We start from the raw sequence: 21433 nt of genomic DNA, 5'->3' as shown, positions 1-21433 counted from the left end.
TATAATTTACATGTTGTGATTTGAGTAGATAATACTGGTATAAGTTTTACGATTAAAAACACCATATAAAATATGTTTTACCATGAACATATATATGAAACATTTCACCACTATGTGAGGAATAAACTTTTATAATCCTCCTTTGATACCTTACTATGAATGCCTTTATATTTGACTTGTGTGTTAAATATCTCACGAGTGATATGATGTGACAATCTTCGTACTTTTATATTTTTGGTTTTTTCAACCAAATATTAAATACATTGACTTTATGAACCTATGTCACAAATTTCGTATTTGTAGCATATCGTGCCATATATCAAATAGTAATGACATATAATTACTTAATTTTGTATTATATATCATACAATAGTGACACTCCAACTAAATCGTATGTCATATATAATGCAACATTGGTTTTTCAACTTACATATTCTACCGAAGATCATCCAAATGACTATTTTCCACCTAAGTTTTAATATAAAAATAAACACATATCTATGGGGTTTAAAAACCCTAGACACTCATTTATTACTTAATTTTTATTAAAAATTTTAATTTAAGTTAAGAGTAAAACTGTCATTTATTAAAATTTTATCATATTTTTCTCTTCAAATTTAAAAATCTTACAATTTTTTTTTCACCCAAAGTTTAAAAAGTAACAATTTGCCCCTTAGGGTTTTTTTTTTTCTTTCTGACAATAATTAATAGTCACAAACCGTTCGTCGTCCTCTCTCTCACCAATTGGTGCACAATGAAGAGACTGAGATTTTTTTGTCACTTCATTGTGAGACAAAAAGACGAAGATCTCTTCGTCGTGTGCCAACTAGGCAGAGAGAGGACAACCGATGGGCAATGACAATGAATCATTGTCGGAGAGAAGAGAAAAAAACCTTAGAAGAAAGTTATCATTTTTCAAATTTTAAGTGAGAGAAAATTATAAGATTTTTAAATATAGAGAGAAAAATGTTATAAAACATTAATTTTTTTTTTGATAAATGAAAGTTTTATCTTTAATTTTAACTGAGATTTTTAACAAAAATTAAATTATAGATGAATATTTATATTTTTAAAATTGTACAAATATACATTTATCTTTATATTAAACTTGAGTGAAAAATAATCCTTCAGCCACCAAAGATCATATAATGTTAGTCAATTATGACTTTTTGAGCCACATATCACACATAATTGACTTATTTATTCTTAAATTCTTGTCAAAGATTCTTGAAACATTTGTGAGGATTATTTTAATTATTTTTAAAAAATAATCAACATTTTAATTTTAAAATGATTATTGTTAAAAAAATAAAATAGTTCAAAGATAAATAATTAATTATCAATTCGATTAATATGTATTTCAATTTATAATCCTAAGTATTTTAGTTGCATATGTATTAATATTACATTAATTAAAAGATAATGAAGTAGATTAATGATTCTTTGGAAGAAAATATCACTTTCATTTTATGCTTTCACTTTGTAAGAAACTATATCTAGAAAACATTCTAAAAGTATATTAAATTTATCGAAATATTCATTGTAATTATATCACCCTAAAATTGATTGTCAACTTCTTTAACACTTGACATAATTTACTCATATCCTATTTATTAATTTTGATTATTAAATTAAATACATATTAAAGAATTCTCCTTGGGTTTCTACGTGTCATAATTTCATTCGTCATTCCACGTCAGCCTTAGATTTTGATTCAAATCTGGGTCCGTACCCCAGTACCTAAATGGTGGTGACCAAATCATTTCCGCCCTTTCGTCACATATTAACTTAATCAGTGATCTCATCCCACGTGTCACATCTGACCAACCCACAATATTTTCTTCTATATTTCCTAAATTAACCCTACCAACTTAGATAATTACGTTTCTTTCACTTGTATTACTCTCCTCCTTTCAATTGATGATGATCACACTCTACAAGCCCCAAAATTTTCTGTCCTATGAAAATCTAGGGTTTCCCAAATTTCGCTGAACCTAGATCTCTATTTACAATATCTTAGTTTTCTCTGAATTTAACTTTTGAGAGTTTAGATTTTCTTCGATTCTCCTTACTTTCTGCTTGATTCTAGAGAATTCTTCTCGTTTTACTTGACGAAAGGTTTTAGTATTTATGGGTTTAAGTGGAAAATATCCTTATTTTTTTCTATATTCTTGAGATTTTTGGAGTTTCACGGATTTTGCTATCTTTGATTCTGTTCAATTTTCCTTAATTATTGTTTAGTTTCTGATACAATTTGGAGTTTGAGGGGTTGAAAAGTCGAGGGAAATTAAATTTCTATTTGGTAACAAGAAAATTTTGTGTGTTTGATTTTCAATTTGTCGAAAATATAAGTTTGATTGAATATTAGTGAGCTAATAGTGGAGTAATGGCGACTACTGCAAATGTAGCGGCAGAAGAAGCGGAGGCCGTGGAGGAGTACGAGAGCGATCCAGAAGAAGTAAAACGTTCTCTTGTGATGCGAAGAAGAGAAGCTAGCGATGATGAAGAGGAGGAATTAGAGGAGAGCGAAAGAGGGAAGGGAAACACTCGTGGAATGGATCGTAGGGCCCACATTCATTCTGATGATGAATCTGATGGCCAAGGTGGGGTGCCTGTTGATTATGATGACGAAGAAGATCAGGATGAGGAATTAGAAGAGGAGGATGATGAGGATGGAGTTTATGATGAGGAAGAAGAAGATGAGGATATTTCAGAGGAAGAAGGGAAAGCAGGAGAGGGAACTGCTGGGTTAGTTAATATCAAGACAATGGAGAGTGGTGATGGCAGGAGTGTGGAAGGGCTGGTGGACCTGAGTGTAGGGGATAATGATAATGAAAAGAATGATGGACAGGAGCGCATAGAGGAAGGGAAAAAAGATAGCAATGAGCCATTTGCGGTTCCAACTGCTGGTGCCTTCTACATGCATGATGATCGATTTAGGGAACATGTTGGTGGCCGACACAGGTATTCCTTGGATATTTTCTAGTGGATTTTTGTTAGAATGTCTTATCCTTTGTGCATTTAAGGTCATTTATTAGGTGACCGTAAGTTTAGGACTTTCATGTTTCAAAGTTTGCTCGAGGTGTTGCTTATTGTTTCTTTGACTATGTCGAAGGAAGACAGGCTTATTTGGGTGTTTTCATTGTGGAGATGAAGGAGAGAAAGTTCTCTGGAAGTGAACTTCTTCGAATTGGAATGAAAGGGTCGAAATAAATATACTTACATATTATAAGTTAATTCTAGTCTCTGTCGCTAGCTGTGATAATATGAGAAACCTCGTGTGCTATGGTTTATTGGATCTATTGGTTGGAATTTGGATACGTGCAAGTCAGTCATATGGTCTTTGTCGGTGTTTTGAAGATGGTGTAAATCCAATCGATTTGGTTTCTTATTAAATATTTAGTTAGTGGGTTTTGCAAAGTTTGACACTTATATCTTGGTTGGCTGGCTTGCTCTATACAGCCATGATTAAGTCATCGTTTATTTGTGTATGCTTGTGTCAAACAGATTAAGTATGCTACTTTTAGGCCTGTGTTCAAGCCTTTAATGCTAGATTCTGAAGTATACTTGCTTCTTGCATATCTTTCTTATAAGCACCAGCAAATTTTAATCTAATAATTTCATGTATTGTGATATTAACAAGATTTAGTGTATGTGCTTGCCCTTTGGTTAACACACTCTTAAATAAACATTTAGAGTTTCAGTCATGGACTTGGTATATAATGTGATTGATTGTGGTGAATTGATCTATGATATGCTGCCTTGTCAGACTTCTTTGTCATATTGTGATGTAGCTTCCATATTACACGAAATTTTCTCATGCTGCTTGTCAAGTATGGAAGGTATAGTGTAGTTGTATCTAATTTTTGTATTGTTTAGGAGAACACACGGTGGGAGGAAGTTGTGGGAGTCCAGAGATGATAGCAAATGGGGGCATGACAAGTTTGAGGAGATGACTTCACAGGAAAGGCACTATGATGTGGTAAATTTTTCGTATATGTCCTATCTGCATAAATGCTGTAATTCTTTTTCTTTTTTTTCTTCTGTTCTAAGAAGCCAGCCTTCTGATATATATATGGATTCAGGGGAGGAGGTCTTCTAGAGGCCACTACCGTGCTCGTGGTAAAATTCGTGGTCTAGATCATGGGCATCCTAGGGGAAACAGGTCTAAAACATTTAATAACAACAACATTAACAATCATAACCAAGCACCTAAGGGTGTCAGAGGAAGGGGGCCCAGGAGGTATGAACCAGCTTGGAAGAACAACACTCAGGCACCTATGCAACAACACAAACAGTGAGTACAAAAGTTGAGTTTAGTCACATTTTAATGCGTTCCTCCCCCTTTGTACGCAAGTGTTCCCATAAATAATATTTCTATTCTGATCTTATTAGATCTGGGAAGCCTGTTGAGAAAAGTACATATACCAATTCAGGTAGAGCTTTCACGCCCACATCAAATGCAGAATCTGATCATGTTCCTCCAAGGAAACAATTGTTTGCATCCAGCTTGAGTTCTGCTTCTCCACCATTTTATCCTTCAGGCTCTTCAAATAAAGATATCAGTTTGACACACAAAAGGGATGTACAATCTGGAAACACAAGCAGGAATCTTCGTGCTTCTGGTATGAATGAGAGTTTCTCTGTGCAACCACATGCAATGCAGCGAGGGAAAAATGTAGCCGATGTCAGCATGGACAAGCTTTATATTGATGATTCAAGTGCTTTGGCTGCTGGGAAATCTCTGAACAATCTGCAAATGCTGCCTTCTGCTCAGTCTAGATCTCAGGGACGTGGTGTAGCTATTCCACAGCAAATTTCTTATCAACCAGCCCCACCTCTGAACCAAACCAACAGAGTTTCACCTTCAACACAGCTCAATGCTATTCAGCGAAGTTCAAGTCAAAACTGTGTTCAGCCCTCTGTGCAATCACCTTCTCAGCAGTTAGGACAGCGTTCTGTTAGTGGTTCTCAAGCTTCCTCTCCACCACAATCAGCTTCAGTTGTAAATTCAAATGATCCTAGTGAAGTGGAATCTCCTTTAGAATCAAGTAAATCAAAAGGTACATTGGTTGGAAAGGGAAAAGGCAGTCAAGGAAGGGGTTCATATATGTATGGTGGAGCTCAAGTTATGGGAGCCGCTGGGAATATGACTGTTGCTCATGGTGATCAAAATTTCCCCACCTTCTTGCCTGGTAAAGCAAAGTTATTGGATCATTTTACTTAGTCAAAAGAAATAAAGGGAAATGGTGTCTGGAATATCATTCAATAAAAGGAGCTTCAGTTTTCTGGAAGATAACATTTTTTTCCTTTATTTTTGGGGAATCCACTCGCTAAGTTAAAAGTTAATTCTCAATATTTTTTTTTTCTTATTTTTTAGTTCTCTATAAGATAATTCTCTGTAGGTTGTTGATAACTTACTTATCAGGTGTCCTGTTATGGGTTGATCATTAGTAAGACTGTATATTTTGGATGGTCCTCAAATGGAAGTTTAGGTATTGTGATTCATTTTGTTGATTGGAGGTGCTAGTTAAGTGTAAGATTCAGTCACAGTGGATTTATAGACTTGTTTATTAGAATTTCTTTATTTTATAATTTTTCTTAAAGATGATTCATTATTGGCAAGTAGATCCCCTAGTTTGGATCAGCTTCCTGATGTAACTTGGTAGTTCTTTATGACATTATTGATTGAATGAAGTATAGGTCAGAGACTTGATGTATTGAATTATTGATCCGGATATGTTGTTTCAGCATGTGTGATCACTAGTTAATCTGTACTTTTTCTTTCTAACTTTTAGCTCTATTAACTTTTTCACAAGTAAGAGTGGAGATCTATGAGTGCTCTTATTGTGATAAATTTGTTTGCAGTTATGCAATTTGGGGGCCAGCATCATGGTGGTATTGGAGTTCCTGCTGTTGGCATGGCATTTCCTGGTTATGTTGCTCAGCCACAGCTTGGTCTTGCTAATTCTGAAATGACATGGTATAGTGCTCACTTTTTGTTTAAATGATTTAGGCTTCCTTCAGATGTTTTGGTAAATTTTTTGGTTGGTGGTTGATTTGCCATACAGAGTTGAAATCATGTACTTAAACTTTAATGAAGCAGAATTTATAATGTACCAATATTAAATACTTGCCTTCATTCAACTGATGTGAGATTGCATTTTTGCTAACTGGGTTGAGAGTGGGGTTAGTGTCTCCGCCATCTTTCTTCTCTGATGCATCTGCTTTTCTAAATCTTTTGATGTTCATGTGTTGCTTTCTCCAAGAACACTGGAAATTAATAGTGGTTGTCATTTTTGCTTTTTTCTAGGCTTCCAGTTCTGGCAGGTGCTGCGGGAGCTTTGGGTGCTACATATTGTCCACCTTATATTGCTGTTGATGGTGCTTATCATCCTAGTCCGTTAGGTCAAACATCTTCGACCGGTTCCTCAAGGTTAGCAGTGTTATGTCTGCCACTTCTTTGATCGGTTACTATATTCTCTTTTGATCTTTTCTCCTTTGCTTTCATAGCCTTGTTGTTGCAGTGTTAAGTAGTTCTATTTTACCTGTATCGGTATATTCACTCCAAGTACCCTCAGTTTCTGTTCGTAGAACAGACTTTGTTATTGAAATAGAATCCTGAACTTTGTTCAAATTAGTATGAATTGACTGGTTCTGGTTTTTTATGTTTCCTTTGGACATAACTACAAGTGACAAAATAGATTCATATGGACCCTAGGTAAAAAGTCCACTGTGGAGAGGGCAGATTGTAAGTGAAAATAGTTGACGCACCCAGAGGGCATCCTTTGTGGGATTTCTCATTCATTTTCTTCACAGTTTTTTGCTGGATACATGAACACATTTAAACTTTTAGTATTTTATGTGTTATAATCTTGATATATTCCTAACTTTCAATAGTAAGGGTTATGTTGGTAGTTTGATGATATGGCTGCCTGTTCTAAGGTAAATATAAATGAAGAAATTGTCTTCAATCATTTGATCTCTAATGAAAGCTTATCTGTTACATGAAAACTGCGGTTCTTTGAAAGATGATTATACTCCCATGACTTTATGTTAATCTACCATTTTTTTTTTCGTTCTACATCTTTCCATGCTGTCATTGATAGCTGAAGAAGTAATTATGAGAGTAACATATCATTGCATATTTTTTATGGATTTTTCTATATTTTACCCTTCATTGCAGCAAAGAAATTAGCACTAACAAACCCAATAATGAATGGAAGCCTTCCCTGAAAACAGGTAAGAATTTATGTTGAATTTTTAAATCAATAAAACTATGTGTACCCACTTCAGTAAACAAATAGGTATACATTTGATATGTGTTATCATGTGATTGGATGATTTTGAATTAAAGATAAAATAACACCCAATTATATGATGACAAACATTAGTGTTTATCCATTTATGTATTTAAAGTAGGTACGCATAGTATTGCTTTTTTCAAATTTTGTACTCATACACTGCTGAAGCATGCCGGCTTTATTTATTATTGTTTTAGTTTAACTAAATATTTTTCTCCCCAGAGCCTGTAACTGATGAATTTGGACAACAGAACAAACCTCAGCCTCGCAGGCAAGTTGAATTCTTCAATTAATTTTGATTAGGAGTGTTTACCTTTTATATTTGAACTCAATGTTATTTGTATTGTGCTTCCTGTTAATTTCATTTCTTTACTTTGATGCAGATACTCAGCTATGAATTTGGCAAATGATGTGCTTAGATAGGATAGAACCTTTTGAATAAGCAGATGAAGGTTAAAGTTGTGCTCAATAAAACTTTTACGCCCATTCAGTGTTGCAAAGTTTCTTAGTCTGGTTTTTTGGTGGTGCAGGCCTTCTTCCAGGCCCTTTGTGATCTCCAGCTTTTGTTCTGGAGCATTTTGGGCCGCTGTTTGTCCCAGTATAATTTAGGTAGTTTATGTTGTCTTCTGTTTTCCTCTCTTAATCTCAAGTCTTTCATTTTCATTCATTTGTTTTGTGTCTGACCATTACCTCATATGTTTTTGGCTCTTGCAGTTATATAAAACAAACGCCTGCTCATGCTGCAGTTAATTTAATAACATTATTGTGGCCTGACAGGTGGCAAATCCTTGTTAAAATTTGCGGTATGAATATGCATTGAAGATGAGTGCCCTAATGTTTGTTTTGTTATGGAACAAAATTTGTGATATCGCCTGTGTTTCTGTTCTCAGGTGTTTTTCCTTTTGTGGCTTGTTTCAATGTGAAGCTTGGAAGAAATGTTGGATAGGCTTCTCCGAAAACATCGAATGAAAATAGAGCCAAGAATTATCGTGCAGCAGATCATTTTCTTGGTGAAGCAGAATTTTTTTTTTTTTTTAATATATGATGGATGATGCTTGAGCTTTTTAACGATCTTTAGTGGCCTTTGCGTAACATTGGTTTATTTGTTGGTCGAATGGATATCTCTCTCAGTATTTGTGTACTGTGGGCTGGGGTTTTTTATTTTATTTTAAATGCTAATTCGTAGTGTGCTAAAGTTAACAGACTCGACTAGACTATGTAATGGTTGGTTATGATAATTTTTCATCAATTTATTGTGATTAAATAATCGATACTGTTAATCTCTACTAGACTTTTTATTTGCAGCATAGTTGTGAAGATAACATTGAGCCCGTCAGAAGAATGAATCACAGTAGCTAATTTAGACCATTTATTTTCAAAGGTAATAGTAATGGTATTAATTGAATGAAAGCGTGGATTGGTGAAGGAAAATGCATAATTGATTAGAGTCTATTGGATTGTGTGGATCAAGTTTTCTTTAGTAATATATTATTTGATTCAATTATTGCGAAATTGATAATTAAATTTGATATTTATTTTATTTAATATGATTGATTTTGATTAAAAATAATTCTTTATTTAATGCATGCGTGCGTGCACACACACATATAAAACCATTCCTTGGTAAAATTTATTATGATGTCTTAATTGGTAGAAAAGAGTCCAAATTGACTTGTCTTAGTCAACTGATCAATAAAAAGTCCCCACAGCCGGGGCGGGGACAGGGTCAATACCCCAAGCCCACGGACACCGTAATAAGAGATCAAATAGCTTATTCACGTTTTATGGTTTTTAGTTTCCTTTAATTATTATTGTATAATTAGAAATTGCATTTAATATTAATGTTAAATCTCAGTATTTTACAAGTTTGAATTTTTTATCCTAGAATAAGGAGCAGTATGCCTTGCCGTACTGTATCATTTACTCATCTGTGCCAAAAGAGGTCAAAAGACTCCTTTCCATTCCAGGATTACTGAAGTGACTAATTATTGTCCTTTAATTTTTTTTAAACTAAATTTTTATCTATCATTTATTTTTGTTAAATAAAACAATAAAAAAGTTATTTATAAATTTTTTAATTTTATTTTTTGTTAAAATAACACATGATTTAGATAGATTATAATTTTTTTAAGTGTTAGGATAATTAATAAAATTTTTATGAGAATTTTAAATAAAATAAAATATTTTAAGATAAAATTTGATTTTTTAAACATTTAAGTGAAAATTTTAAATTGATAAAAATATATTAATAATTTAATATTTATATTAATTATTAATAGTAGTTTCATAATTTAAATTAAATGGTAAGTTAGTCATTTTCAGAAAAATAAAATAGAATTTGCTATTTGAAGTAGATAATGGGTGGGACTACGGTTTCTTGAAACTTAAAGGTAGAACTTGATTTCTATATCAAACCTTGGGTGGAATATAGTCATTTGGCCTGACAAAAAATTCGTTAGTTGTTGAACGCATTTTGACTCGCACGTGCTAGTGGCATGCGCATTTCAACAATATTCAGACATTCTCTTTTCATTATCTCCCTAAAACGTTATTAATAAAAGTTTCTTTTTCTCGTTAACTCTCTCTCTCTCTGTTAGCTAATGAGCTGAGCTGAGCTGAATCACGCAACGGAGATCAGTAAATTTCTTCGTTCTCTTTCTCTTAAGTTTTAAACATCACTTGCTTGTATTTTTCATCATTGAATGCTTGTCATTATAAATGTAACTTTCGCTTTGTCTGTTGATTTAGCTTATCAGAAACTGTGGGCTGATTGTTTAGTTTTAAGGTAGTTTTAGCTGTATTATTTAGGCCTTTTGTTTGCTTAGGCTTTGTTTGGCTGCTGAGAAAATGTATGGAAAAATAGTTGACTTTTGTAGCTTTTTCCATGTTCAAGATTCAGGCATTTAGACTCTAAGATGTCTTGCTCACTGTTTGTTTCAGCTTCTGGTTCTGGATTACTGTGAGTATCTGTTTGGTTGCCAGTAAAGTAAAGGAAAAGTAAAGACACTGCAAAATCCGGTTTACTGAGCTTCTAATTTACTTATTTTTGAGATTTCAAGACTGAGAAGTTTGTGTGTGTCTGTTGTTAATAAACTATCTTTCGAAGGCTGTAGTTTCTGTTTGGTTTCTGAGAAAGTGCTGGAAAATGAGAATTCAAAATTTATTTTGTCAAGCATATTGATGTTCGGAAATTCTTCTGCAAGCTGTGGCTATTAGTAGACATTGTGTTATTGCTGAGAATTGAGGGTACTTACAGAATTGATATTTGGCTTAACTGAGCTCTGAATAACAAAAAACATTTTTCCTGTAATCTTTAAAATATCAATGATTTTGTTATCAATTGATTCTGTTCTTTAGTGATCTGTAGAGGAAAAGTAAAGAGAACTCCTAATTTTATAAATTTTGTTGTTATCTTCCTTGGTAGGGAGTCTTTTTTTTTCCCATGATTATTAGCAGCTTCCCTGTCAAATGGTGAAAGACTTTTTTTTTTTGTGGTATAATAAAGTTTTTCTCGAGTACTGTATTCTGGTTTATTATTTTTCGTACATTTTGGTTCTGTATTTAGAAAATTGAGTCTTGTTTTCTTGATTCTTTAAGTATTAACACTCAAAGAGCAATTGAAAATTGTTCTAAACTTTTGTTTACAAGACGGAGTTTGCTGTCCTGATTTTTTTTTTTTTGGTAGGTGTATATCTCAGAAATATATACAGATTAAGCAATGGCTTTCTGATATAATAGAGAAACTAATGGAGGACAGCTTAAACTTAGGAGATCTGCATGTGAATACAGTTAGACAGTCCTCCTTTAGGCAGGGTGGAAGCTCTAAGTCCACATTGTCGGGAAGATCTACACCAAAGAATTCTCCTTCATTTCGGAGATTGAATGCTAGCCGAACTCCAAAAAGAGATGCTAGAAGCAATGCCTTACAGTGGTTTCGAAGCAGTCGATTAGTGTATTGGTTGCTTCTAATTACTCTCTGGACTTATCTTGGGTTTTATGTCCAGTCCAGGTGGGCTCATGGTGATAACAATGAGAAATTTCTAGGTTTTGGAGGTAAACGCAGAAATGGGATTGTAGACTCTCTACAGAATAAACACCGAGATTTGACTGCCAATGATAGTTATCTGCCTGCAAATGAAGGGGCTACTAACATTGAGGTGTCAGAGGCTAAAAAAATAGATGTGGTTTTATCTAAGAAACGAAATGGTGCTTCTTCTCGTCAGAGTGTAACCAGAAGGAAGAGGAGTAGGCGTAGTTTGCATGGTAAAGGGCGGGTTAAACAGAAGACAAAGACAGATGTTGAAAGCAATGACATAGAGCCACAGCAACCAGAAATTCCTATGTCAAATGCTTCCTATGGTTTACTTTTTGGTCCATTTGGCCTAATAGAGGATAGAATTCTAGAATGGAGTCCGGAAAAGCAATCAGGGACTTGTGACAGGAAGGGGGCCTTTGCACGTCTTGTTTGGTCTAGGAAATTTATTTTGATTTTCCATGAACTTTCACTGACTGGTGCTCCACTTTCAATGATGGAATTTGCAACAGAGCTTTTGAGCTGTGGAGGCACAGTTGCAGCTGTAGTTCTTAGTAAGAAAGGTGGATTAATGCCAGAGCTCAGTAGGAGAAAAATCAAGGTACTTGAGGACAAAGCAGAGCTGAGTTTCAAAGCTTCTATGAAAGCAGATCTTGTCATTGCAGGTTCGGCAGTCTGCGCATCATGGATCGGTGAGTGTCTTTAGTTCCTTATTTGAATATTTTACTTAAGCTGCAGAAACAGTTTTGAAGTGCTAGACTTCTGGTAATATTTTTTAAAATTTGCTTCTTGTGGTAGTGATCTTAGCTACCTTTTAATAGGAGCAGAACCCGGAATCAATATTGGATAGGCAAATTAAAATAGTATAAAACTATGTATACTTTTGGTACATAATGTAAATACACAGATGATACGTCACCATATGATTGAATGATTTTGAATTAAAAATAAACTAACACTCAATTATATGATAACATATTATCTGAGTATCCAAATTGTGTACCAAAAGTGTGAACATATATCATTGGTTATTAAAATGTATATAAAATATATATGGGTGACTAGATGTGTGGGGTCATATATAAAAACATTAATAGAAAAACAATATGGTTAAAAAAAAAAGAGGAAATTAATGAATTTTTTTAATATAAGCGTCTGCCCTTGCATATTAATATGAACTCGAGTAAAGCAAATTAAAATCATAAAATAGGAATGTCTACTTCTTTAAGGAGTTGTCATGACTCTTGCATATTTTGAAATGCTTGATTATTAGTCCATTTTCCACCTGGGCGTGTCTCTGTCATAATTCTACCTTTATCTTTCTCCATTTTCCACTAGAGGACAATGATGCTTGCCCTGGTAGTATGGTTATGTGGCATCCTAGTTGATCTTAAGTTTAGAGTTATATTCATTTGAGATTTCATATCATGTGGTATAACTTCAATAATATGCATTCGTTTCAGGTCAATATATCAATCATTTTCCAGCTGGTGGAAGTCAAATTGTCTGGTGGATCATGGAAAATCGCAGAGAGTACTTTGATCGGGCAAAGTCTATTCTTCACATGGCAAAGATGCTGATTTTTCTTTCTGAATCACAGACCAAACAATGGCTAACCTGGTGTGAAGAAGAAAAGATCAAACTAAGATCTCAGCCTGCGGTTGTTCCACTTTCTGTTAAAGATGAATTGGCTTTTGTAGCTGGCTTTAATTGTTCACTAAATAATCCAACTAATAGCCCCGAGAAGATGCTAGAGAAAATAAAACTGTTACGAGATTCTGTCCGAAAAGAGATGGGATTGGCTGATAATGATATTCTTGTGATGTCTCTCAGTAGTATAAATTCTGGAAAGGGCCAGCTCTTGCTTGTTGAGTCAGCACAGCTAATGTTTGAACAAAAAGATTACAGCAATGATTCTAGAATAAGAAAAGTGAATGTACGCAAGGACAAACCTTCATTGGCTGCAAGGCATCATTTAAGAGGCTTGCTTCAAACATCAAATTCTACGAAGTTGGATGAACCTAAGAGGAATGATTTACCATCACCAAGTCTCTATACCTCCATCGGTGACACACAGGCTGTGGGCTTTATCAGCAACCAGAAAAGAAGGAAAGTGCTGTCTAAGAATGAAGAAACACTGGAACAGGCTCTTAAACTTCTAATTGGTTCTGTTGGATCTAAGAGCAATAAGGTGCCTTATGTCAAGGAGATTTTACAGTTCTTATCCCAGCAGTCAAACTTGTCAAAGTCTGTGATGTGGACTCCAGCAACAACACGTGTTGCATCACTTTACTCCGCAGCAGATGTATATGTTATAAACTCCCAGGTTATATATTTTTTAGCTTTCTGCTATTGTTGATGAGTGGGCTAGCAAAAACATTATTTGTCTGCACACATGCAAATGTGTACTAGTTGTGTGCAACAGTGTGTGTGATTGATTCAGATGGCTTATTTAGTGCTCTTAGTTTATATTCCAAAAAAAGATTTGTTGCCAGTGTGTCATAGATCTTGGGATTGTTGCCTGCTCATGCCAGGGTTGTCAGAGGCTCGGTTTAAATTTTTAACTTTATATTTTATGTTCCAGATGGAAAATGTATATTGGTATATGAAATTATTAGTGAGCCTATGTTTTGAGCACATATGTCAACATAAGGGATATATCAGACATGGGGCTCCTTTCTCATGTGATAACCCACTGCCCCTGAGAATTTGGAATCTTTGCATTGCAGATTCTTTTAGTTGTATCACCGAAACTTGGAAGAAACATCTTACAATGTTTTGACTTTAGTTTGATTCCACATGGCACTTTGATAAGTTTATAGTTAATGCCATTCTGTTGGGTGTTAGTCTGTTAGTCTTTAGGTTCTGAAGGAAGGAATTAAAATATTTATTCTGATATTCAACTGCAACCCATCCATAGGTTCACCATAGTTGGTACATCTATGCTACTATCTATATTTTTCTGAATCTGTTTTATAAAACACCAGGAAGCTAGAGAATTTATTTTTCCTTCTGTTCTTATTGGGTGAGATATGTTCCATCTTCCTTGTTAATTTACAATTTTATTTGTCACAAAACAAATTGCTAATTAGAAATTTGATATGCAGGGACTGGGAGAAACATTTGGGAGAGTAACAATAGAAGCAATGGCATTTGGTCTTCCAGTGAGCAACCAACTTTTTCTTGGTCAAATTTCTCCTTGTTATCCTGTTTACTTCTTTCAAAGATTTTATATAAATCAAAAGCACACCACTAAAAGACTGTTGCACAGAAATTTGCGCAGTTTAGCTCTTTTTACTGATTCTGTAATATTTACAATGATATAACCTGCAACTAAGAGCAAAAGCTTAGCATTTTCCTTGAAAATCTTGGGCAAAACATATCACGTTTTATTATCTATTGCATGCATCTTCACAACAATTAATTATGCCACGTTTTCTATTTATTGTCATCATTGCTTTCTGAATATGTAGCTTCCTTGAACCGGCCTGCAGCAAGACCATGGGGAAAATTGTATTAAGTGTCTGCCATTTTTGCTTGAAGTTTCATCTCATTTGCTTATGTTTGTATTCATTTGTGTGTGATCCTCAAAAATGATGTGCTACTGTATGGAGCAGGTCCTGGGAACAGACGCTGGAGGAACAAAAGAAATTGTTGAGCACAATGTAACAGGGTTACTGCATCCTCCCGGCCATTTGGGAAGCCCTGTTCTTGCTCAAAATCTCAGGTTTTTGCTTAAAAACCCGTCAGCCAGGAAGCAGATGGGAATGGAAGGAAGGAAAAAGGTAGGGAAAATGTACTTGAAGCAGCACATGTACAAGAAATTGGGGGAGGTTCTCCATAAGTGCATGAGATTCAAATAAGGTGAATCACTAGACACTTCATTCTTTAATTGTTTTGAAATTTGAAAGGGTGCTGTGAATATCAAGAAAAAAAGAAACCCTGTTATTCCACCCAAATTGATTCGAAACATCACTGCCTTATAATATTGCTGAGGAAATTAAATGCTTTTTTGATTTGATGAAAAGCTATCCTGATTTGAATTTGGATCTCAGGATTTTCTTTCCAGAAACTGGTTAATTCTGCCAGATATGTATATATCCAGTTGTATACTAAAAAATATATACACATGTTTTATTGTCACTTATTTACGGGGTAACGGGGCTTATACTTGTCCACCCCAATACCCTACCACATACTTATCACTGATTTATGCATTAAAGAGGTCACAACGAGTAGTACTCTCTTACCTTTTGAGGAAAGACGGGGCCAAAAGAGTGTTCTCACCCAACGTTTAGTGTATTTCCAAATACCCCCGTGCAAGATTTTAAAAACTTAAATATTTACTTAAAGTTTAATGCATTTCTAACCATCTAAGAATTTTCTGTTAGGTTTAAGAACAAAATTATTATTTTATTAATAATATTAAAAAATATCTTATTTTATTTTATTTGCTCTCATTCTCCCCAAATTTTGAAAATTGAAATTTCACCCCTAGCCCTTAACTTTGAAAAGTGACTTTTTCTGTACATCCTTGGGGTTTTTTTTCTCTCCATCGATATCCACTAGTTCCTCCATTTTTCTCCCTTCTCCATTTGTCACTATTGATGACGTTCGATGATTGGTGAAGAAGCCTTGGCGGCGACAAATCGAAGACGAAGAAGTCGCGACCACCTTCTCCGGATCCATCACATTTTCTGTTAAATAGGCTCCAAACGAACCTTCAGTCATGCGATTCGTTTTTGTTGGAAGTTGAATCGACGGAAAACGCAACTGATTATCATCGTTTGTCGCCAATTCAAATTTGCCACTTCGTCTTAAATCGTCGCATTTTGTCATTGGTCAGTGTTTGGGTGCTTGTCATCGAACGTCGTCGACAGTGGCAGAGAGAAAGGAGGAAAATGGAGAAGTGAGTGGTCGTGGTTGTTGCCGGAGTGGAGAAAACCTTAGGGATGTGGGGGAAAAAGGTCACTTTTTAAAGTTGAGGGCTAGGGTGAAATGTTATTTTCAAAACCTTGGAGAGAAAAATAAGATAAAATTATATTTTTTTTATTACTTATGAAATGACGGTTTTGCCTTTAATTCTATCAAAATATTCTAATAAAAGTTGGTTCATGGATGAATTTTTGAAACCCACAGATGTGTGGTTAAACCTTGGGTGGGGCTAGGTCTTCCAGCCAAACGCTGGTGTCTGAGGCAACGTTGTGGATATATACAGCCATGCAAACATGTTAACCTCAAAAGTCTGTTAAAGGAATGTTTGTTCGATGAAGCGTGAGACAGCACTTTTATTATTAATATCCAAAACTGTCTTGCCTATATTCAGAAATATTGTGTCAAAAGTATGTGACAACACATGGGATTCATCATTTATTGCTCTTTTATCTTTTGCGAAGATGGTAAATTTTGTAGTGTCATGTTCATGTAATTGTATTTATATGGTACGTTTTATAGTTAAATATTGATTTGATTGCAATCACGGGATATTAATTAAAGAGTAATATTATGTGTATCTATTTTGGGTACATAAATGTATACATACTCATATGTATCATCATATGATTGGTTATTATTTTATTTTTAATTCAAAATCATTCAATCACATGATGACACTTATAAATGTGTATATATTTATGTAACCAAAGTGGGTATACATAGTTTTATTATTAATTAAAATACGCAAAAAATTTTCCGCTTATACCTTTTTAGGCAAACGCATAGTAATTTTACTTTTATAAGCAATTTTTTTTGTAACTCTAAAAATACCCTTTCAGCCCTGTATACGTAGGCACTGGAAGAAAGGTTTGAGTGCGTGGGTGCGTGCGGAGTGCGCGCAGAGTGTGTGGGTGCATGCAGAGTGCGTGGGTGCGTACGGAGTGCGCGCAGTGCGTGGTGCGCTCGGTGCGTACAGTATGAGTGCAGTGCGCGCACTATACATAGTGCACAGTGAGTATGCAGTGCACAAATAGTGAGTATACAGTGCTCGCACAATGAGTGTGCAGTGCGCATACAGTGCATGCACAGTGAGTATGCAGTGCGTGCACAGTGCATGTGCAGTGTGCGCACTGTGCATATATTATATATATATATAATATTATATTATTATATATATTTATTATATTATAATATTATATATAATATATAATAATATAATATATATATTTAAAAATTATTATTATTATTATTTATATATAATATATAATATTATAATATTTAATATATATATATATATATATATATATATATATTTATATTTATATTATTTAATATATATATATACATATATATATATATAAAAGAAATGGTGCGCGCACTGCACGCACTGCGCGCGCACCCTCACACTTTGTTTATATATATTAATCAGGGTGCGCGCACTGCTCACGCACCACACGCACTACGCGTACTCTGCACACACTCACGCACTCAAGTTTTCCTTCCAGCGCCTACGTATACAGGGCTGGGAGAGTATTTTTGGAGTTATAAAAAGTTTTGTTTATAAAAATAAAACTACTATGTGTTTGCCTAAAAAGGTATAAGCGAAAAAAATTTTGCCTATTTTAATTATTATCCCTAGTTTATTTAAATTTAATTTCATCCTATATTTCACTTCATTTTAGTGTGCATTTTTTAATGGGTTTTCCTAGTTTAAGAAACTACTTCGATTGTGACCCCTTTTTCTGGTCATATAGAGAATGCTAAAAGTCATAACACGAGTCCACTAATATTATCTTCTAGTGATGTGATTCCAATTCCAATATCCTTTGTCCATTTTGAATTAAAATTATTTTTTATTTCTCACTTCAATAACGTGTTCATATATCAATTATAAAATTAGCCCAATAGATATTTTATATGTAAGTGTGTCCCCTTTTGGTGGACTTTTTTTAGGGTTTCTAATTGTCTCTTTACAAGTATTCCATTCTTTTGTGCTGGTGAAACCAATCAGAGTGTGTGTGTGATACATTCTGCAGTGAGGCAAATAAACAGGTAATATGAAAATAAAAGATGAGTTGGTGGTCCGTTATTAATTACTAGGTAGACGACAAACAAATAGATTATTTAAATCATACTGTATGTTTCTTTCTTTAGACGGAAATGAAATTATTAATTTTTAAAATTTAAAAAAGAAAATATAATAAATTATTTTTTAAATATTATTATTAAAATAATAATTTTATTATTAACCCTTAACAAAAAATTTTAATAAAAATTAGTTTATGGATAAAATTTTAAGTTTTTGAAATTTGAGAAATGTAAATTTTAAATTATATTAGACCTTTGGTGAGAATAAGTCTTTTGTCTTTTTTTTTATTTTTTCTGTCCTTGAAAGAGATGGTTAAGTCTAAAATACCTAAAAGGCTTTTGAAAAATATTTAAAATATCTTGTTTAGGAAAGTTGGATTTTTTTATAACTCAGAGAATTAATTCTGTAAAAATTTCCAAAGGGGGCTCTTGTTGGCAGATTAAATACTTTCTAAAAATTCTCTAGGGGTGACTTGAAAATTACCTTATCTGCTTTCAATGTTCTTGTTAATGTTATTTTTAGTGTTATTTCCATTTTTTTATATTTGATTATTAATGTGAAATCATGCATGCCACAAGTAAAAATGTAAAATTAAGTGGAAGGATAGAGTTATTACTTGTCTAATTAATTTAATTAACTAATTAATTGAGATGGTAATTCTAAGGTCAAAAGGTAAATTGTGTTATTAGGTAAGTAGTGATTAAGGATTATAGGTTTTATACGTTGATCGAGTATGAATTCAATAAAGAGGTCAGTCTAGATTAATCAATGAGCAAATCCGTTGATTAGTAGTTAGACTGATGTTGTTTTAAGTGTGATCTTATCTCTTTTTTGGTTATATTTATAGGTCAAATTGACATATATTTGAGGGTGATTTTGTTGTTTTCATTTTATGTTGAGATTAAAGCAATAATTTTAAGAATATTTTTAGGGAAGTATAAAAAGAATACAAGAAGTTGCAAAAAACCCTAGATGCCACTCTCCTCTTCAACAACTTCTTCTGACATCGATCTCTCATTTTTAACTATTTCTGACATCTATCTTGTCATTTTGAACTTCATACCACACTGATCTTCTTTTTGATAACTCTTTCAAAAGTTGATCTCTTTATTTCTAGCTTCCCACAATTCCAATTTTAGCATTTTTAACTCTGATCTGCACTGATTTTCACTTTGATAGTGTCTCCCAACATCAATCTCGTCATTTACAATTTTATTTAATGTCAAATTTGTTATTTTCAATGACTCATTTCTCGTGATTGATTTTGTGGTTTACCTATAATTTGATAGAGTTTATTTTCAGTAAAATCATAATTCAAAGTAATCTAATAACTAAAATTATTAAACTGTCACTATGGGTCTCATCGAATCGATTAAATAAGCACGGATTTGGGTTTTATATCCATGCCAAGGCAGGGACAATTAATTGATATCCATCTGGATTTTTTTTAGGTCAGATCGAGCCATGTTGGAATTATCAGAAGATATTTTGTTGATTCTTAAGTTTGACCTAACATTCGCCCAAAATTTGGGATTTTAGGGTGCGAAAATTTCAATTTCCGGGCCATACCAAGGCGCACTTTTGTCTTCGGCCGCATTAATGAGGTGGAGTCACCTGTTTTGACTCTTTGAGAGTAGACTAAAGAACTGATTACTCATCCAATGCTACTCCACTAATTCTAAATTTAATCCCGAACAAGCCGTATATACGTGACCCGCCCTTCCAACATTTTACACTTATCGATAACAAAAAATGAAATAATTGATTATAAGATAATTATAATTAATAATTTGAGAAAATGTATAATTATTTGACTTAATTGAGATAATTATATATAAAAGCATGTATTTATAAAACAAAATCTTCAGACTTTAAATCTCCAAGAAACACCCCGATTGAACATGACCAGAAAATTCTTTAGGAGTTTCTATATATGTCCACTCGTAACTCTTCAAATCCAACACGTAAGCCATGTGGGGCTCACCGAATCTTGCACAACCAACCACCAGCAACTTCCCCTGCCACGTCATCACACATGCCACCTTGAGTGCTTCAGCGGGTAGCTGGGACACTGTCTGCCACGTGTCTCCTCTTAGTGCCATTACTTCACCTTCATGACACATATAGTAATCCTCGTCATCGCCGACCGTGCATGTCCTAGGACATGAGGCAGATTTTAGAAAGTTGTCTTGTACTTGGCCCCACTGAAACTGTTCTCCGTCGAACACTTCGGCGTTTCTCTCGAAACGGCCTTGAGCATTGGTGGAGTATCCACCGATGACGTGGAATTTGCCACGTAGGAATACTCCTTTACATTCGTCTCGTTCTTTTGTCATGTCAGGCAGGTGGGCCCACTCATCTCTTTCCACGTCATAAGCCATTGCTGACCTCAACGCGTTCTTCTCTGCATCATGCCCTCCAGCAACATGCACCGTCCGATCACCATCCGACGCACACCCAAAGAACGACCGTCGTACACCTGGCATGTCCGCTCCGCGCCGCCACGTGGCCGACAAAAAATCAAAAACAAAAACCGACCCCGAAACCTCCCAAGTAACGGGGTCCAACCCACCCATCACAACAAGATCCGATCCGACAACCACCACCTGGCAAAACAACGGTAACCCACTAGAAGAAAACCCAGGAATCGGCGGCAACTCAGACCAACGACCCGAACCCACCTCCAGAATAGAAACCCTATAAACCGGGTTAGCCAGTCTCTTAGCGAAACCAGAATTATTATTCGGATCGACCTTAGCCTGGGTTAGAAGGACTAATTTTTGGCTATGGCATCCCGCTTTACGGTGGCGGCTAAACTCAGGAAGATGAATCTGGTGGTTCCAGCTTTTACAAACAGAGGAAACAGTAGGGAACTGGTTGTAAGAGAGGCGAAGTAAGCATTGAAGAGCGACGTCATAAGGAAGATCGGGAATAAGATCCATGAGTGGATAACTGAATGGAATGAAGAAGAGAGGATAGAAGGGCGGGTTTATATAAGGGATGAGAGTAGAGTGAGTTAAGGGTTATGGTAGATAAGTGATAAAAATAAAAGTGACAGACTCTGGAAGGATG

At 34.5% G+C, this 21433-nt stretch overlaps 3 protein-coding genes across 5 annotated transcripts; 2 read left to right on the top strand and 1 right to left on the bottom strand.

Moving 5' to 3' along the window:
* The first annotated feature begins 1918 nt into the window (after nucleotides 1-1918).
* LOC123211654 (protein MLN51 homolog) lies at nucleotides 1919-8571 on the top strand. Its single transcript, XM_044630451.1, has 12 exons — nucleotides 1919-2964; nucleotides 3880-3982; nucleotides 4086-4297; nucleotides 4396-5195; nucleotides 5869-5983; nucleotides 6314-6436; nucleotides 7187-7242; nucleotides 7527-7575; nucleotides 7688-7756; nucleotides 7835-7913; nucleotides 8019-8107; nucleotides 8195-8571. Exons 1-9 carry the CDS (start codon nucleotides 2387-2389, stop codon nucleotides 7725-7727), a joined length of 2076 nt encoding a protein of 691 aa, XP_044486386.1. The 5' UTR covers nucleotides 1919-2386; the 3' UTR covers nucleotides 7728-7756; nucleotides 7835-7913; nucleotides 8019-8107; nucleotides 8195-8571.
* A 1258-nt stretch (nucleotides 8572-9829) lies between these two features.
* On the top strand, nucleotides 9830-15435 carry LOC123210512. 3 transcript variants are annotated; one of them, XM_044628912.1, is made up of 5 exons: nucleotides 9830-9941; nucleotides 10990-12029; nucleotides 12801-13663; nucleotides 14445-14523; nucleotides 14955-15132. In XM_044628912.1, the coding sequence occupies exons 2-5, from the start codon at nucleotides 11051-11053 to the stop codon at nucleotides 14993-14995; spliced, it is 1962 nt and encodes a 653-aa protein (XP_044484847.1). In that variant the 5' UTR covers nucleotides 9830-9941; nucleotides 10990-11050; the 3' UTR covers nucleotides 14996-15132. The 3 variants fall into 3 exon arrangements, with proteins under 3 accessions (XP_044484847.1, XP_044484846.1, XP_044484845.1); XM_044628910.1 differs by having other exon boundaries at nucleotides 9831-9941; nucleotides 14445-14501; nucleotides 14955-15435; XM_044628911.1 differs by lacking the exon at nucleotides 14445-14523 and having other exon boundaries at nucleotides 14955-15435.
* A 4715-nt stretch (nucleotides 15436-20150) lies between these two features.
* LOC123210811 (F-box/kelch-repeat protein At1g80440-like) lies at nucleotides 20151-21433 on the bottom strand. The gene has a single exon (XM_044629299.1). It carries the CDS (start codon nucleotides 21301-21303, stop codon nucleotides 20233-20235), a length of 1071 nt encoding a protein of 356 aa, XP_044485234.1. The 5' UTR covers nucleotides 21304-21433; the 3' UTR covers nucleotides 20151-20232.

The sequence above is a fragment of the Mangifera indica genome, chromosome 3 (genome assembly GCF_011075055.1).
Source record: "Mangifera indica cultivar Alphonso chromosome 3, CATAS_Mindica_2.1, whole genome shotgun sequence".
Lineage (NCBI taxonomy): Eukaryota > Viridiplantae > Streptophyta > Magnoliopsida > Sapindales > Anacardiaceae > Mangifera > Mangifera indica.
Note: the sequence above shows the minus strand (reverse complement) of the source record. Positions and strands in the feature narration are given on the sequence as shown.

What these genes read in the sequence shown, in the direction of transcription:
- LOC123210512 (XM_044628910.1), top strand. Translation starts at nt 11,051, where the DNA reads ATGGAGGACAGCTTAAACTTAGGAGATCTGCATGTGAATACAGTTAGA. An exon ending in TATATGTTATAAACTCCCAG is followed by an intron (nt 13,664 to 14,444) that starts GTTATATATTTT and finishes TTTGATATGCAG; the next exon opens with GGACTGGGAGAAACATTTGG. An exon ending in CAATGGCATTTGGTCTTCCA is followed by an intron (nt 14,502 to 14,954) that starts GTGAGCAACCAA and finishes TGTATGGAGCAG; the next exon opens with GTCCTGGGAACAGACGCTGG.
- LOC123210811 (XM_044629299.1), bottom strand. Translation starts at nt 21,303, where the DNA reads ATGGATCTTATTCCCGATCTTCCTTATGACGTCGCTCTTCAATGCTTA.
- LOC123211654 (XM_044630451.1), top strand. Translation starts at nt 2,387, where the DNA reads ATGGCGACTACTGCAAATGTAGCGGCAGAAGAAGCGGAGGCCGTGGAG. An exon ending in CCTATGCAACAACACAAACA is followed by an intron (nt 4,298 to 4,395) that starts GTGAGTACAAAA and finishes TGATCTTATTAG; the next exon opens with ATCTGGGAAGCCTGTTGAGA. An exon ending in GCTAATTCTGAAATGACATG is followed by an intron (nt 5,984 to 6,313) that starts GTATAGTGCTCA and finishes GCTTTTTTCTAG; the next exon opens with GCTTCCAGTTCTGGCAGGTG.